The sequence below is a fragment of the Ochotona curzoniae genome, unplaced genomic scaffold, assembly GCF_017591425.1.
Source record: "Ochotona curzoniae isolate NIBS_2020 unplaced genomic scaffold, NIBS_Ocur_1.0 contig_2723, whole genome shotgun sequence".
Taxonomy (NCBI): Eukaryota; Metazoa; Chordata; class Mammalia; order Lagomorpha; family Ochotonidae; genus Ochotona; species Ochotona curzoniae.
The window spans coordinates 15,648,576-15,664,910 of NW_024465573.1; the positions used below are offsets into that span (position 1 = coordinate 15,648,576).

At 37.1% G+C, this 16,335-nt stretch overlaps 1 protein-coding gene across 1 annotated transcript in view; it reads left to right on the forward strand.

Annotated features, from left to right (window-relative positions):
• Nucleotides 1-16,335, forward strand: part of CUL5 (cullin 5) — a 99,568-nt gene that overhangs the window by 54,525 nt on the left and 28,708 nt on the right. Inside the window, exons 8-10 of the mRNA XM_040976887.1 lie at nt 13,066-13,159; nt 14,543-14,673; nt 14,880-14,987. Coding sequence (XP_040832821.1) covers nt 13,066-13,159; nt 14,543-14,673; nt 14,880-14,987 — 333 coding nt within the window. The remainder of the gene's footprint in view (nt 1-13,065; nt 13,160-14,542; nt 14,674-14,879; nt 14,988-16,335) is intronic.

Sequence of the window (16,335 nt, forward strand, 5' to 3'; positions counted from 1 at the left end):
TTATTTCATTTGAAGGGCAGAGTTACTAAGAAGGGAGAGATGGAAATCTTCCATCTGCAGGTTTGTTCCCCAAATAGCTGCAGTGGCCGGGTTGGGCAGGTCTGAAGCCCAGAGCTTCTTCTAGTTCTCCCACATCAGTGTTGGCACCCTCTTCTGTTGCTTTCCCTGAGTATTAACAGGGAGCTGGATCCTATGAAACAGCTGGAATTCCAACTGGTATATGTTGCAATAATGGCCCTGTGAGTGGAAACTTAATGCGCTACACAACAGCACCATCCCAAGTATCTCCTTTTTTTATTTTTAAGATTGATTTATTTTTATTGGCAAGCCAGATATACAGTCAGAAGGAGAGACAAAGAATGCTCTTTTGTCCACTGATTTCACTCCCCAGGTGGCCGAAATGGTTGGAGCTGAGCCGACCAGAAGCCAGGAGATTCTTCTGGGTCTCCCACATGGGTGCAGGGACCCAAGATTTTTGGGCCATCCGCTGCTGCTTTCCCAAGCCACAGGCAGGGAGCTGGATGGGAAGTGGAAATCAGGACAAGAACTGTCACCCATGTGGGATCCTGGCAACACTTGCAAGAGGAGGATTAGCCAGTTTTGCCTCCATGTCATTCCCTCCCCTCAGTTTTAATAATTAAGAGATAGATTTAGATTTACATTCAAAGGAGTACCATTCTAGTTTGCTTAAAACTAAATATTTTTCAACTATGGATGGAATTTTTGAGAAGTTTTTGGTTTTACCTTGAACTGGTATTCCATTTTAACTGACGTTCATGTTTATTGTATTCTTTGCTAAAAAATCAACATTGAGTTGAATTTTTTGGCAGGAGTTTTTGTTTGTTCATGAAATACCATATTTTTTAAAAGTTAACATAATTTTGATATTGACAGATGTCTAAGCTTCATTTATGAAAGCTCTTTATAGAAATTTCCAGTGAGCTTAGACTTTATTTATCAGGCAGAGAAAAATATGAATTTATTTTATTTTATTTTTATTCAAAAGTTAGATATGCAGATAGGAGGAGAGACAAAGAGGTAGATCTGTCCAATGATTCGCTCCCCAAGCAACTAAAATAGCTGGAGCTAAACCGATGCAAAGCTTGGAGCCCGGAGCCTCTTCCGGGTCTCCCATTGGGCGCAGGGTCCCTAGGTTTTGGGCCGTCCTCGACTGCTTTCCCAGGCCACAAGCAGGGAGCTGGATGGGGAGCAGGGCCGCCAGGATTAGAACTGGTGCTCCCATGTGAGATCCTGCCACATGCAAGGTGAGGACTTTAGCTGCTAGTCCACCGCGCCGGGCCTGAAAATCTGTTTTTGAAGCAGGTGTTCAGTGGTCAGAGCTGTCCCTGAGGCTGAGTAATGTGGGAACAGAGCAGAATAGGAAAGAGATGAGAATAAATAGAAGATTTTTACTATAACTTAAGCAATAAGAAGCTGTAGTAGCGTTACAGCAATGAGAATGGCAAAGGCAGAGACAGACTTCTCAGAGGTGGAGCAGCCTGTTGTATGGATAGGACTGGATATCAGAGTTTGAGCCAGCATTGTTCCCCATGTCTCATCTCTGCTACACAGAGATTACCTATGAAAATGCATATTAAACAGAAAAAGAGATTAGTTTGGAAGATTTTAGGTTTTTTTTTAGTAGATCCGTGTGCTTGCAGTGCTTGGATGGGGATCTTACAATTTAGTAAGGTGGGAGTGTTTTTAGTTCTACTCCAGTTTAGAGAGTGTAGTTTCATCATATCTACAATAAATTTGTGGAAATTCAACAGTAATGGATAAACTAAGAAAATAGAACAAGAACGAGAATGAGGAAGGTGGAGGTAAACAGGTATAGCCATTTGCTTTGGACAGTTCAGTTTCCCTTTCTACTTTGAAACACATGCACACACATGTATGCTCACATACTGGAAAAATTCTTAAAATAAAGTTTCTGAATGTGTTTTTCCATGGTTTGCAGAGTGAGCCTCTCCCTAGACTGAACTATTCTGGAGTTGAAAGACTAGTTTTGATTCCTTTAAAAAATATATGTATATATATATCTTTAGAAATTGTGCTTTATGAAGGATATAAAAACCTGCTTTTGTGGCTTATTTCTGTTTCCTGCTGATTTTTAAGAATTTTTTTTAATTAAAGTATCAAAATACTTCAAAATTCATGGGCACCGGAATAAAGACCTTTTTTTGATGCAAAAAAGATTGAGATCCATGCATAACAAGCCATCTTTGAAACATTCATACAAGTTACATTATGAAAGAAGTGTGGATTTTACATTTTACACACTTAAATTTCTGTTAGTTTCATTTTCCTTAACAAATATCTTAAATATATTATTACATAATCATGAAGTGACTACAATGAGCAATTGGCTTTTTAGAGATCATATTCTCTCCAACTGAGCATCTTTTCCTTCAGAGTTTATCAACATAGACTAATATTGTGTACCTCAATAACTGTAGGAGGCCAGCATTGTGGCATCTGTCCACGTGCCATACGGGAGGGTTTGGGTTTGAGGGCCACCTCCGAGGGAACAGGTGATGACTTAGATACAAGGGTCTCTCCCACTATGAGGAAGACTCATGTGGAGTCCCAGGCTCCCTCCTTCAACCTGACTCAGCCCTGGCAGTTGGCAGGGTTTGGTACAAACCAGCAGATGTAAAATCCATCACTTTCTCCCCCTTTCTTGCTGTCTCTCTTGCTTGGCCTTTGAAGTATGCAATAAAACGTTTTTTAAAGTTCATGGAAAATTTTGGCTAAAAAGTAAATTTAAATTTTTGCACAGAAAAATTTGAAATCCATGCATAGTTCTTTCAAGTTACACATTTTCAGTCAATGCTTTGAAGACCTGTTGTGTGCCTGCTTTTTGCATCCAAATAAAGTCTTTTAATCTTGTATCTATAATGTTCTTGAAGCATCCTCATATCAGTAACCATACATAGTTGGTGTGACAATTTCTGGAGCAAAGGAGACATTAAAAATGTAAAGCTTACTGAAGAGTACTGTATTTTATACCTTAGGTGAGGTATACAGTTTAACATGGTATTTATTAAATATTTGTTCATTTCCTATTTTTGTTTCCAAGGAGAAATAATGTGTTACAATGAGGTATAATGTGAGGGGAAGTAAAAATTTGTTTAATTATTTGAAGCAAGAATTCAGAGGAGAGAGGGAAAGGAAGAGAGGTCTTTTGTTTTCTGGTTCACTCCCCAGATGACTGTAATACGCAGGCCTGGCCTCCGCCAAAGCCAGGAGCCAGGAGTTTCTTCCGTTTTTGAGAATATTAGCAGGGAGCTGGATTGGAAGTGGAGCTGCCAGGACACAAACCAGTGCCCATACAGGATGCTAGTTATGCAGGTGGTGGCTTTACTTACTACTCTACAGTGCCTGCCCCTCAGATTCCAATCCGATGTGAAGAAAATATGAAACGTATGTGTTGTTTGAGTAGCTAGTAACAAATTATCCTTTCAATGCTAAAACGACCAGGACAGACTTACTGCCTTAGAATCTGTTTTTGAGGAATTAGTATACATCAGAACATGCTGTGCCAGTCTGTACTCATGTATCAAGCTATCTTACTAATGGAGGATAATTATAAAATATGGAGATTCTACTAACTGTTGTCATCTGAAGCTAAATAATAATGCACACTAAAACTTAAGATTAAAGTGTATAAATTTCTGACATGAATGTTTTCCTCTGAAAATCAATGGGTTGTGGTTTGTGTTTACTTACTTTGTGTTTACCTGGTGTGAATCAATCTTCTGAATCTGATTAGCTCTTTGTGCACCATTGCAAATAAACTTCTGGATTTATATTCTGTGTAATATTATATACCTTTCCTAGGTGGTATCCAGTTATGTGATATACCACAATCCAGGTGTACATTTCAAACAATTTTTATGTAGGACTAACCTATTTATTGAGTTATTTGTTTGTAAGACATTTTATTCTCACAGGTATTGCAAACATGTTATTGCATTCTCTGCAGTGATCACGCTTGTTTCTTTCTAATATCATTACTTTTTTGTATTTGCCGTTGAACTAATTCATTAGCAGATAATCCTAGAGAAACACTAAATAATACTCTTCCCATCCTTTATAAGAATGCCTTTAAATGTTTACCACTAAGCATCATGTTGGTTTTGGGTATAATGTGTACATTTTATTATGTTAAGAAAGAACTTGGGGCTGGCATGAGAGCATACAAGTAAAGCTGCCTGAAATGCCTGCTTCCCATATGGGTGCTGGTTCATGTCCCAGCTACTCCACTTTCAATCCAACTCCCTACTAATAACCTGGGAAAAGCAACTGAATATGGGTCAAGTGCCTGAGTGCTTGAATCCCTGCTACCCACATGGGAGACCCAGATGCTGCTCTTGGGTTCTGCCTGGCTCAGCCCTACTTAGCCATGTGGTCACTGGGGTATGAATCAGTGGATGGAGATTCCCCCTCTTTCTCTCCCTCTCTTTTAAGTAAAAATAGCTCTGTTTAAAAAAAATGATAATTACTTCTCTATTCATTAATAATGTTGTAAGAAATGTTTACATGTCAATTCTAGAGCCATTTCCTTATTTCATGGAGAAACATTAGAGAAATTTTTACTAAGGTCATGAACAAGATAAGCGCGTATTCCTGCACATACTGTATCTATACTGTTTAACATTGTGTTAAAGATTAACTGAGCATGTTGTAGTGCGCAGTCTATGATGCTGTCATCCCCTGACCACTGGTTTAAGTCCTGATGCCCCACTTTGGATCCATAATCTGATGCTCTTGGGAGGCAGCAGAGATGGCCCAAATGTGTGAACCTCTGTCGCTCATGTAGAAGATAAGGATGGAGCTACTGGCATTAGCTTGGCCTGTTTTAGCCATTTGGGGAGTGAACTGATAGGAAGAAGCTCTCTTTCTCTGTGGCAATCTACATTTAAACAAATAAATATTAAAAGGAAAAAAAAAAGAATACAAATAAGACAGGTTTAATCAATGAGGGACATAAGTTTCAACCCCAAACATCTAGTCATTCACTTTTACCAGAAAAAACAACGCCAGCTGTCCTGAGGGAAACCTCGGAGGAAACCAGCTCACTGGATGGCTCGATTAGTCTTTCACACCTATACCCAGGTCAGATGACCAGTTTGTACACCACGACTGCTGTGGACCTCCATCAGAGTTTCCTCTGGCTTCGCCCCACCCACACATAATTCACCAACATTTGTGGCATGAGAGACATAACTAAAAAGTACACTTACTTGGTACACATGTTATGATTGTATATCTGGTAAAAGTGGTAATGTTCGAAAATGAATAATTCCATGAGCTACAGTTATATACAAAAACAAGTAGCCTTATATTTAAAGGAGGTAATGTCAAAGGAAATTTGTTTGTGTTAGCTGGAAAGAAAATTCAATTCTTGGGAAAAATTAGCATGATATGGGTGAAACTTCTAAACAGAAAAACTTCCTAAATATTATCAAAGACACAAGCATAGCCTTGGAAAAATGGCAAGGTATCTCATTACTATTATTATTTAAGGTTTGTTTTATTTGTTTGAGTGGCAGAGTTGCAGAGAAGCAGAGGTGAACATTGGTTCATTCCCACAATTGGCTGCAATGACCAAGGCTGGGCCAGCCCAAAGCCAGGAGCCTAGAGCATCTTTCAGGTCTTCCGCGTGGGTGCCTGGATGCAGGGACTTGGGCCATCTTCTGCTGCTTTCCCAGGTTCATGTATTGTTAGGATTCTGGTTTGAAGAAAATTTGATACTAAAGAAAAATAGAAACTGCTTTAATTGTATATGCAAACTGACAAAAACAACATAGCTGAGAAAGTAATTGTTTATAAGTTATAACTTACATTAATACAGGTACTTATGAAACTTCAGTATTTTAGTTTGGTAATGATGGTATCCAAAAATCTCATGAGAAGCACATTCGTTATCACTCTGTATAGAAGGTTGTGTGTTGAACCAGTTTAGAAATGAGCCAACGGCCACTAATCACAGTTTTAGAACCTTAAGAAGGGCTAAGAGAAACTTTGAGAATAGCCTTCTGCATGTAAAATGTATCTTGATTTGGTAAATAGCCTAAGACTGATACAGTAGACACACTGAGGAACCTTAAAGTGATTTTTAGTTCAGTACTTGTTTCATGTATTTTTTTTTTAAGATTTATTTATTTTTATTGGAAAGTCAGATCAGATTTACAGAGAAGAGACAGAAAGAGCTTCCAGCCATAGGTTCACTTCCAAAAGGCTGCAATGGCCAGGGCTGAGCTGATCTGGAACCAGGAGTCAGGAGCTTCTTCCAGTTATCCAATGTAGGTACAAGGGTCCCAAAGTCTTGGGCCATCCTCTACTGCTTTCACAGACCACAAGCAAGGAGCTTGGATGGGAAGTGGAGCAGCTGAGATACAAACTGCTGCATATATTGAATCCTAGTGCTTGCAAGGTGAGGATTTAGCCATGAAGCATTGCACTGGGCCCCATTACTTGCTTTATCATGGAGGTAAAGTAAATGATTCTCCAAACAGGTGTAAAACAAATAAAAATTAGAACTGATATTGTTTTTTTTACTGAAAGTCAGTAAAGTAGAGTTAATGACGCTGATTCAATATCACTGCAAGCAAACTTGCATCATTTAGGTTACGTATCTCATTTTCCATTTTTAGAGATCAGTGGATTCATTCATTCAACAAATAACTTACTGAGTGGCTGCTGTGTTTTTGTGGTAGGCATTGTCTTTGAAGGGTTATGGTCTTTCTAGAGTGGAGGTTGAACATCAAGCATATTGATAGTTAAAGTATTTCACCTTGCAGACCTCTGGGGAGAGATTGCTTTGGATTTAGAAGTTGTGCTCATCTCAGGCAAACAAAAGCAGGAGTTGATGGCACATGACAAAAAGTTTTTTTCTTCACGGAAGCTAGCAAAAGGAGACAGAAAGGGGAATACAAGGTGAGAGAGATGGTTTATCACTATCCTTTCAATTTCACATGTGTTTTTCAAATAACAAATATGTTTAGGATCTGCTGTGTATTATATAGTACTTTGGTAAGTGATGGGGAAAAACTATAAAAGAGGAATAGCATGATCTCTGTCCTTGAAGACGTGAGGACATGACTCTTATTAGGACAAAACTTATTTGAAATAAGGAGAGAATCCTATCTAGCAATCTTCCTTTCTTCTTTTTGCTTAGATAAGATAGTTTTCTGAAGAAGTTTCCAATATGCAGGAGAGATGTATACCATTATTATTTTTTCAAACCCTTGTAATGGAAGTTTCAAATATTTGCGTAAGTAGAGAAAATAATATAATGAATCCCAGACTCTGTACTCCGCCTCCAAGTTCAACAATTATCTTCATTCTGTCATGCCTGTTCTTTTCTTCCTTTTTCTTCCATTACTTCCTTCTCTTCCTCCTTTTTGCCATAACATTTTAAAAGAAATTTATGACATTGTATATTTTACTGTAAACACTTTATATTATAGCATAACATAGCATAATATACCTCACCTGTATATATAGCTATTATATACCTAATATATTTAATATATACCTAATGTATTTATATAATATACCTATCATATAATATGCCATCCTGTAATGATGGCCACTGTCATTGTTTATGGTTTGTTTCTTATGTAGTGCTTCCTGGGATATCCTTAAATATCCACATATCTTTATATCATGCTTATGCATATGTATTGTCTCTAAGATTTAGCATTCTCTTAGAATGGACTATTAAAATTTGTTTAAGCAAAGAACATGAACCTTTTACAAATTGTATCTAATACCTGCATGACTTTCAGCAATGTTGTAGTAACTATTGTACCACTAGTATGCTTATTTACCCATATCTTTGCGTATCTAGTATTTATTGATTTTTGTTAATTTCCCAGTAACAGATTTTAAAAGTTTTAAAATGTACATTTAAAAGCCTTTGGGTTAGGGCCCAAATTGTGGTATAGTTGGTAAAGCTGTTCGATGCTGGCATGAGTCCTGGCTGTTCTGGTTCCAGTCCAGCTCCCCACTAATGCGTCTGGGGGGAGGATAGCCCTAGTCCTTGGGCCTGAGTACTCACGTGGGAGACCCAGAAAGCCTCGTGGCTCCTGGCTTTGACTGGCTCCAGTCTTGGCTGTTGTGGCTATTTGAGGAGTAGGTCAATGGACGGAAGATTGTCCCCCTCTCCATCTCTGTAGCCTTGCCTTTCAAATAAATAAAATATATGTTTTTAAAAATTGATTAGGACAAACATTTGACACAACAGTTAATATACTACTTGGAATGCCCATGTTCTGAATTGGAGTCTGAGCTTTTCTTCTTCTAATCCAATCTCCTGCTTACGTGCAGTCTGGCAGCCTGCAGGTGATAGTTCACATGGTTGAGTCCGTAATCACCTATGTGGGAGACCTACAAGAGGTTCTGTGTTCATCCTGGGCTATCTCTTTCTGCTGCATGTTTTTGGGGAATGAATCATAGAACAGAAGATCTTTGTCATGGTCTTTCTACCTTTCAAATAGAAAATGAAGGATAAACAAGTTGTGAGAGAGGCTGGACATGTTTATTCTTATTGGCCCTTTGTATTTCTTCTTTTGTGAATTTAGGATAATCTTTTATAAAGAATGCTTTTATCATTTTATGACTTTATTTAAATAGTGGAGTATCATCATTTCCTGTCCCCAGTTTTCAAGGCCTTTAATATTTGACCATAACCTACTTTTCAAATTTAGTACTGGTTAGCAAGGGTCACTCCATCTCAGTAAGGAAGACTTTCCTCATTGATAGAACTAATATAATTTTTTTTTATTTCCTTGAATTCATCTTAGTAATGTCTTACTTTTCTTATACCTATAAAGATTATTTAAAATATTCTTATTTGCCTATCTGGTAGTGAAGTAACCCAGGTTTCTGTGGCCTTCCTCTATGTCCTTTTATTCTCATGCTCTTTGTTGTTTATCAAGCTCTGTGGCCAAGGCCGTGACTACATAGCTGTTGATAAACCATAATGTCTTTCCTTGTGAAGTTTACACTATTATGACAATGCATTTATTATCATTTCTTATTGGGATTGAGCTTCTTATTATATGAGCACGTATACATACATGTTTTGTATCCACATAAAGCTTGCACATATTTTTAGGTATGTAGTTACATGTCCCCAACTGGATTTATAAAATCAGTCAGTATATGAACTTCTCTATTCTTTCAAACACTTGAACACATTGTAAATATATATATATAGAAATGTCACAAAATAATTCTAAATATGTGTTATTTCCATATATCAAGGAAAAATGCAAATCAGTATACAGCTTTTCTTAAAAAATCCATTAACCTAGTTCTGAATATATAGCTATTAATATACACATGATCTGTTGTTATAGTGAGAACATTTGGATGCTGTGGAGTCTCCTACCTGGACTCATAGCAAGTCAAGGCCCAAGAACCAACTATAATATTTACAGATTATTTAGCCTCTTAGCCTGTGAGTGCTATAAAATTGAATATCTGCATTGAAAATTTGTTGTTTGAATTAAATAAGATAATATATGTAAAGTTTTTAGCATAATGCCTAATACTGAGTGTTTTAGTAAAATGTTATAATAACCTGTTATTAATTTAAAATATTTATTTATTTATTTATTTATGTAAAAGAGTTTCAGAGAGGGAAAGACAAAAAGATATCTTCCATCTACTGGTCCCAGGACTAACTAGAACTGGGCCAGGCCAAAACCTGGAGCCAGGAGCTGCTTTTAGTTTTCTCACTGGGTAACAGGGCCCCAAACACCAGGGCCATCTTCCACTGCTTTTCCAGGCCATTAACAGGGACCTGGCTCAGAACAAGAAGGGCGCGACTGGCGCCCGTGTGGCACGTCAGCACTGCAGGCAGCAGTTTTTACCTACTATGCCACAATGCTGGCCCCTTTTAACCTCTTATATTAGACGCTATTTCAGCCTCCTTTTATTTATCTAATGCCTTTCATTTAAATGGTTAGCAAATTCTCAGTTTTTTTTTTTTTATTATCTTTTCATTTTACTCCATTACATACTCTTTATAACCCACAGTAAGAAACATATTTTTTATTTTATCGCTTTTTTTACTTGGATATATCTGAAACTAATTTCTTTTTTTTTTTCTGAAAGCAATTTCATGAAATAACATTCATGGTCAGAATGTGTCATGTGTACTGATACTTTCTGTCCTGTTATGTGTCATTAATAAAATAAATTAATTACAGCCATTAAAACTCATTTCACAACAGTTTGAAATGTACTTGTCTAGATTTTTATAATCTGCAAAGTTTGTATTACCATCAAACAGCATAAAGTTTAAGTGAATGTTTCAGTGAAATAGAAAACAGATCAAGTCACTGGCAGTTGGAATATACTCAGATTACACTTACTCTTTGTTCTTCATTGGTTGCACATATTTAAATTGACCTATTGTCAATTTTTTGTTAAGATTTATTTATTTATTTTGAAAGGTAGAGTGACAGAAAGAGATCTTCCATCTTCTTCACTCTCCAGATGGCTGCAGCAACCGGGATTAGTGAGGCGGAATCCAGGAGCCTGGAGCTCCATCTACCCTTTTTTCATGGAAGACAAGGGCCCAAGTATTTGTGCCATCCTCTGCTGCCCTCACAGACACATTAGCAGGTAGCTGGAGTGGAAGTAGAACAGTCAGGACTGAAGTGGCATTCATTTAGAATGTTGATGTCTCAGATGGTTTCTCGTTATATTACAAAAAAATCTTTTGCCTTTTACTAAAAACAACAAAGTAGGTTGGTTCATTTGTGCAAAACCTTTATAGAATGGAAGTATTCTGCAATTGGGGCTAGAGCTTTTTAGTTTATTTATTTAAAGATTTATTTTTATTGCAAAGTCAGGCATACAGAGAGGAGGAGAGACAGAGAGGAAGATCTTCCATCTGCTGATTCACTCCCCAAGTGAGCGCAATAGCCAGTACTGCACCGATCCGAAGCCGGGAACCCGGAACCTCTTCCAAGTCTCCTATGCGGGTGCAGGGTCTCAAGGCTTTGGGCCGTCCTCGACTGCTTTCCCAGCCACAAGCAGGGAGCTGGATGGGAAGCAGAGTCGCCAGGATCAGAACCAGCTCCCACATGGGATACTGACGCGCTCAAGGCGAGGACTTTAGCTGCTAGGCCACGGCGCCAGGCCCATTGAATAAAACATTTTTTAGGGAATATGAAATATTTTAAGAAGTAAGAAGGCTAGTATAACAAATTTCCATTAGATAAATTTAGTTTTAGTAATGAATAGTATTGTGTTGGTTCCATGAAGGCACATATAATTGTTTCCCTTCATGTAATTTCCTCCTTTCATTGTAAGTAGATGGTATCTTTTTCAGAAGAGTTGTATCAGTGTTAATGCTCCTTGCTTTAGTACTCAAAACCTACAAACCCAGTGAGAAGAATGAGTAATTTTTCTCCATGTGAGAACAGGCATGGTATGTGGAAATTATCTGCTCTATTTAGGGGATTTTAATGATGTTCTCATAGAATAGTAGACCCTTGCCTATCTTACATGAACCCTTTCACACATACCCCTTTTTTTTTTGATACTTAATTTTTTTTATTATTAGAAAGGCAGATTTACAGAGAAGAGAGAGAGAAAAAAAAATCTTCCATGTGCTGGTTCACTCCCCAAGTGACTGCAATGGCCAGAACCATTCTGAAGCCAAGAGCCAGGAACTTCTTGGTCTCCCCTACAGGTGCAGGGTCCCAAGGCTTTGAGGCATCCTCTGTTGCTTTCCCAGACCACAGGCAGGGAGCTGGATGGGAAGTAGAGCAGCTGGGACATGAACTGGCACCCATATGGGATCTTGGCAGATGCAAGGGTAGGGTTTAGCCAATTGGCTACCGCACCAAGCCCACGTGAGCCATTGCGCACCCTCTTTTATGGTCATCACATGAATGAAAGTGTACTTTGGAAAGTTTGTGCAAGACAGGTATTATGAGAAAACTGCATGGATTTCCAAGCTTTTTTATAGCAGTTTAAACGTAATTTCATTTTCATGAATCTTTAAAAGTATTCTCATATTTTAGAGTGAATCTAGGGAAGAATATCGCTAAGAATATATTCTCTCTCAGCTGTATTTGATACACAGTTACAGAGAGAAGGAAGTGCAGCTCTTCCATCCACTGGTTCACTCTCCAAACAGCCATGTGGACCATATGTAGCTAGGTGGTTTCAAAGCCGGGAGCCAAAAACTTCTGGGTCTTTATATGGGACAGGAGCCCAAGTACTTAGGTCTTCTTCTGTTTTCCCAGGCCTTTAGCAGGGAACTGGATCAGAAGTGGAGTAGCTGGTTTTTGAACTGGGGCTCCTATGGGAGGCTGGCAGTATAACTGAAGACTTAATGTGATATACTGTGGCACTGGGCTCATTCTGTTTCAGACATCCTTGGTTTCAGACTTCCTTATGTATAGGACAAACTCTCAAACTAGAGATTACTTTTATAATCTAGTTCCATTGTAACTTTCTAGTCTTCTCTGATCTGTGTCTTCCTACCACTTTTACCTTTTTCATTCTTCTAGAAAGAAATTAGACAGTGATCACTTCCAGAGAAGAAGTTATATCCCATTCTTCTTTGCCTCTTTAACATTCTTTGATACCCACACATAGTCAGCATCCAGTAATTGTTTGTTGAATGAATACATTCACACGTATAGAGTCTATTTACAATGTCGATTCTCTCCAGATTGAACGGATTAATCCAAGTTTTGTTTTTCATTTTGGTTTTGTATATATAGATTTGTTTTTTTACTTCCCTCCTTGAGGATGTTTGTTATAATTTCTGAAGAGAAGCTAAGTTCCGTAGCTTTTTCCTTATGTGCAGATATTTATAGACTTTGGTGGCTAGTGTAGAGTGTATCTTCAGTAATCCTGCAGTAAAGGTAAGTAAAAACTACTTCCGGTAGCCTTAATTTTTTTCTGTTGAGCAATATGGTTTCATTTTGTACATTGGAATAGATTTATGCTGTAAACCCTATGACCTTTTATGGTATAGACCTTATGCTACAAACCTCTTGACTACTTTTTGGTACATTTCAGCTCATGGAATGCTGTGTAAATGCCCTGGTGACATCATTTAAAGAGACTATCTTAGCAGAGTGCCAAGGCATGATCAAACGAAATGAAACTGAAAGTAGGTAAAAGCATACAATGTTATCCGTATTTTTTATCTCTGAAGAAAATCACTTAATAAATTGCTGTTGAATTGTCCCTTTATGTCTAGATATATTTATAAATTGTGTAAATTGTGTTTGAAGAAGGTGATGGAATAATACCAAAGCACTTAGGTTTCAAGCTTAAATTTTTTCTTCCTTAGATGTTTATACTTGTATGTATATCTGAGTATGTGTGATGAATTTCTGTTTTGTCAGGTAAAAATAACATTTTGTGTTTAGAGGGGCTAACTTTAATTTGTAAGAACTAGGTTTTTGATTTGTGTGTGGGATGTTGTACCAAATATTTTTAAGAAGTGATACAATTCTCTGTGTTATTTCCATCCAACTCCCCCAAAAGTGCTTTATAATTTGAAATTTTTTCTCAGTGAGAAAGTCTTGACATAAAGCCTCACATCTGATAAAATCAGTATTGGCTATTTTTTTTCTGTCCTCATGCCATCTTTATTTTTCTAGTCTGTGATTACATTGACAGATCAGTCTAAGATTTCTAAAGTATTTTTTGTTTTGCCACCTAAAATTCTCTTAATAAAGTTATGTTTTGAAAGATAATACATGGCAAAAGAAAAAAATCTCTTATGTCCTTTTATCTCTGAGATAACCACTTTTAACATCTGAATGTATTATTGTGATTTAATTGTGTCTAACTACAAAGTTCCATTTAATCTCTAGTTGAATTTACAGTGCATATTTTGATTTGCTAAATGTACTCACTTTTGTAAAAGGAAAAATTATGGTGAAAAGGAAGCTATTTATTTCCATGAATGAAATATTTAAATTCTCTATGCCAATTTAAGATGATTTACATCTGATCTGTTTTGGACTCCCTTTGAAAATATTTGTTTTCAAATAGGTAGGGTTTTTGTGAAGGTCAGTTAAATGGTGTAACATGAAAAAGTGCTCAGTAAATTGAAAATTGCTTAATTAATACATTTTTATCATTTAAATTCTCGATTGTTTATAGTCGTCATTTGTGATTTTTTTTTAACCTTTAATGATGCAGCTATCTACCTAGTATTACAAGTACCTTATGAAATGTACTAATGTTCTGTGTAAACTGATAGACTTCAAATAAAAAATACTTCATCACATATGAGGTGAAATGACTTCCTTTTTAGGGGTGTTCGTTTTATAGTATCTGATCATTTTCAGTTAGATCTAATTTTGTTTTAAGTTTGAATACACAGAGAAGGCAGAGCAGGGCTTTGCTCACCATAGCAGTTCCTTAACCAACGGTACACACAGAATGCTGGTAACACTATTCGATTCTCTAAACTCTTACTACCACAGGTATTTTATGATAGTGAATGAAATGATTATATGGATGTATTCTGTCTTTTCAGAGTTACATTTAATGTTTTCGTTGATGGACAAAGTTCCTAATGGAATAGAGCCAATGTTGAAAGACTTGGAGGAACATATCATTAGTGCTGGCCTGGCAGATATGGTAGCAGCTGCTGAAACTATCACTACTGTAAGTTCTCTTCAATGGCAATAGTAAATATATATCAAGGTTATTTAAAGTGTGTACCTGGGTATTTACATTACTAACTGGAAGAGCAAGTGATGTTCAAGCATCTTTTCTTTCAAGAAAAAATTCTTTTATAAGTTATATATTTTTGCTTTTTGATGTGATTGTTTTCCTTTTAGAAACTCAAATATAAAACATTTTGTTTCTAGGACTCTGAAAAATATGTTGAGCAGTTACTTACTCTATTTAATAGATTTAGTAAACTCGTCAAAGAAGCTTTTCAAGATGATCCACGATTTCTTACTGCAAGAGATAAGGTATATACTTCTAAATATTAACACTTTGTGTTTGAAGTGTTGCTATCATAATTTACTTTTAGTACATGATATACACTATTTTGCTATTAAATCTGAAACAACTTAGAAGCTCTAATTTTTTCAACAGTGGAGAACAGCTGTATATATTACATTTGATTTATTAGACTTGCGTTTTTGTAAGCAATGAGTGTTCTGTAAACTAGAATTTATCTAGAAGTTGTTTTCTTTATTTTTCCAAGAATTTTTGTTTGTCTTTGAATATTAGGATTATTGAATTCCTATTCATCATTCCTTTAAATCCCAGCTTGAAGTGTACTTCCCTGGAATTTGATGGATTCCCCACCCACCTATGTATGCACTGCATACAGACTTTTCATATCAGAACCAGGATGTAACAATGATAAAGAAACGCTGTTTGTCCATAAAGTTGTGTCTTTTTAAATGTCATAAAGCTGTCACAAGAAATTACTGTTAGGGGCCCATGTTGTAGTGCAGCAAGTTAAGTTGCTGTCGGTGAATCAGAGTGCTGGTTTGAATCCCAGCTGTCCCACTTCAGCCCATCTGCCTCCTAATGCACTTGGGAAGGCAGTGGCAGATGCCCTCAGCACCTGCAGACCCTGAGGGAGTCCCTGGCTCCTGATTCCATCTGGCCCAGCCCAGCTCTTGTAGCCCTTATAGCCAATTGGGAAGAGAGCCAGAGAATGGAAACTGTCCTTCTCTCTGTCTCTCCCTGCTTTCTGTCAGTCTGCCTCACAAATGATTTCATCTTTTTAGGAAAAATTTACTGTTTTTGTTTCTTCAACTACCCTTAATTACTTCCCAAGTGAGTGGTTGTTTTGTTTTGTTTTAATGACACTGAAAAGACAACTTTATCCATTAGTTTTTTTTTTCCCCTCTTGGTTTTGGTCCATTTTAAAGTAAGTAAATAGGAAAGCGGTCAAGGGAATGTGGAGGTGGTGGGATCATTTGAGGTCTTAAACAGAGTACTCTGCAGGAGCCTCACTGAGGTGACGTTTCAGTCAGAATTGCTAATGGTGTCTAAGTCAGAGTGTTCCCCCAGAAGGAAGCAATGGCTGTAAAGTCTCTCTGACTGGAATACACTTAGCAAGTGTTCCAAGAATAGGAGAAGAGACCACTGTGGCCAGAGTGGATGAGTGAGAGGGGGAGAGAGTAGGGAATAAATAGGACACAGAAGGCCACATCATGTAAGACTGTGAGCTGTGATGTAAGGAATTTGTTTTGTTTTTGTTTTTGTTTTTTTGTTTTGTTTTGTTTTTAAAGATTTATTTTTTTATTTTATTTTTATCAGAAAGTCAGATATACAAACAGGAGGAGAGACAGAGAGGAA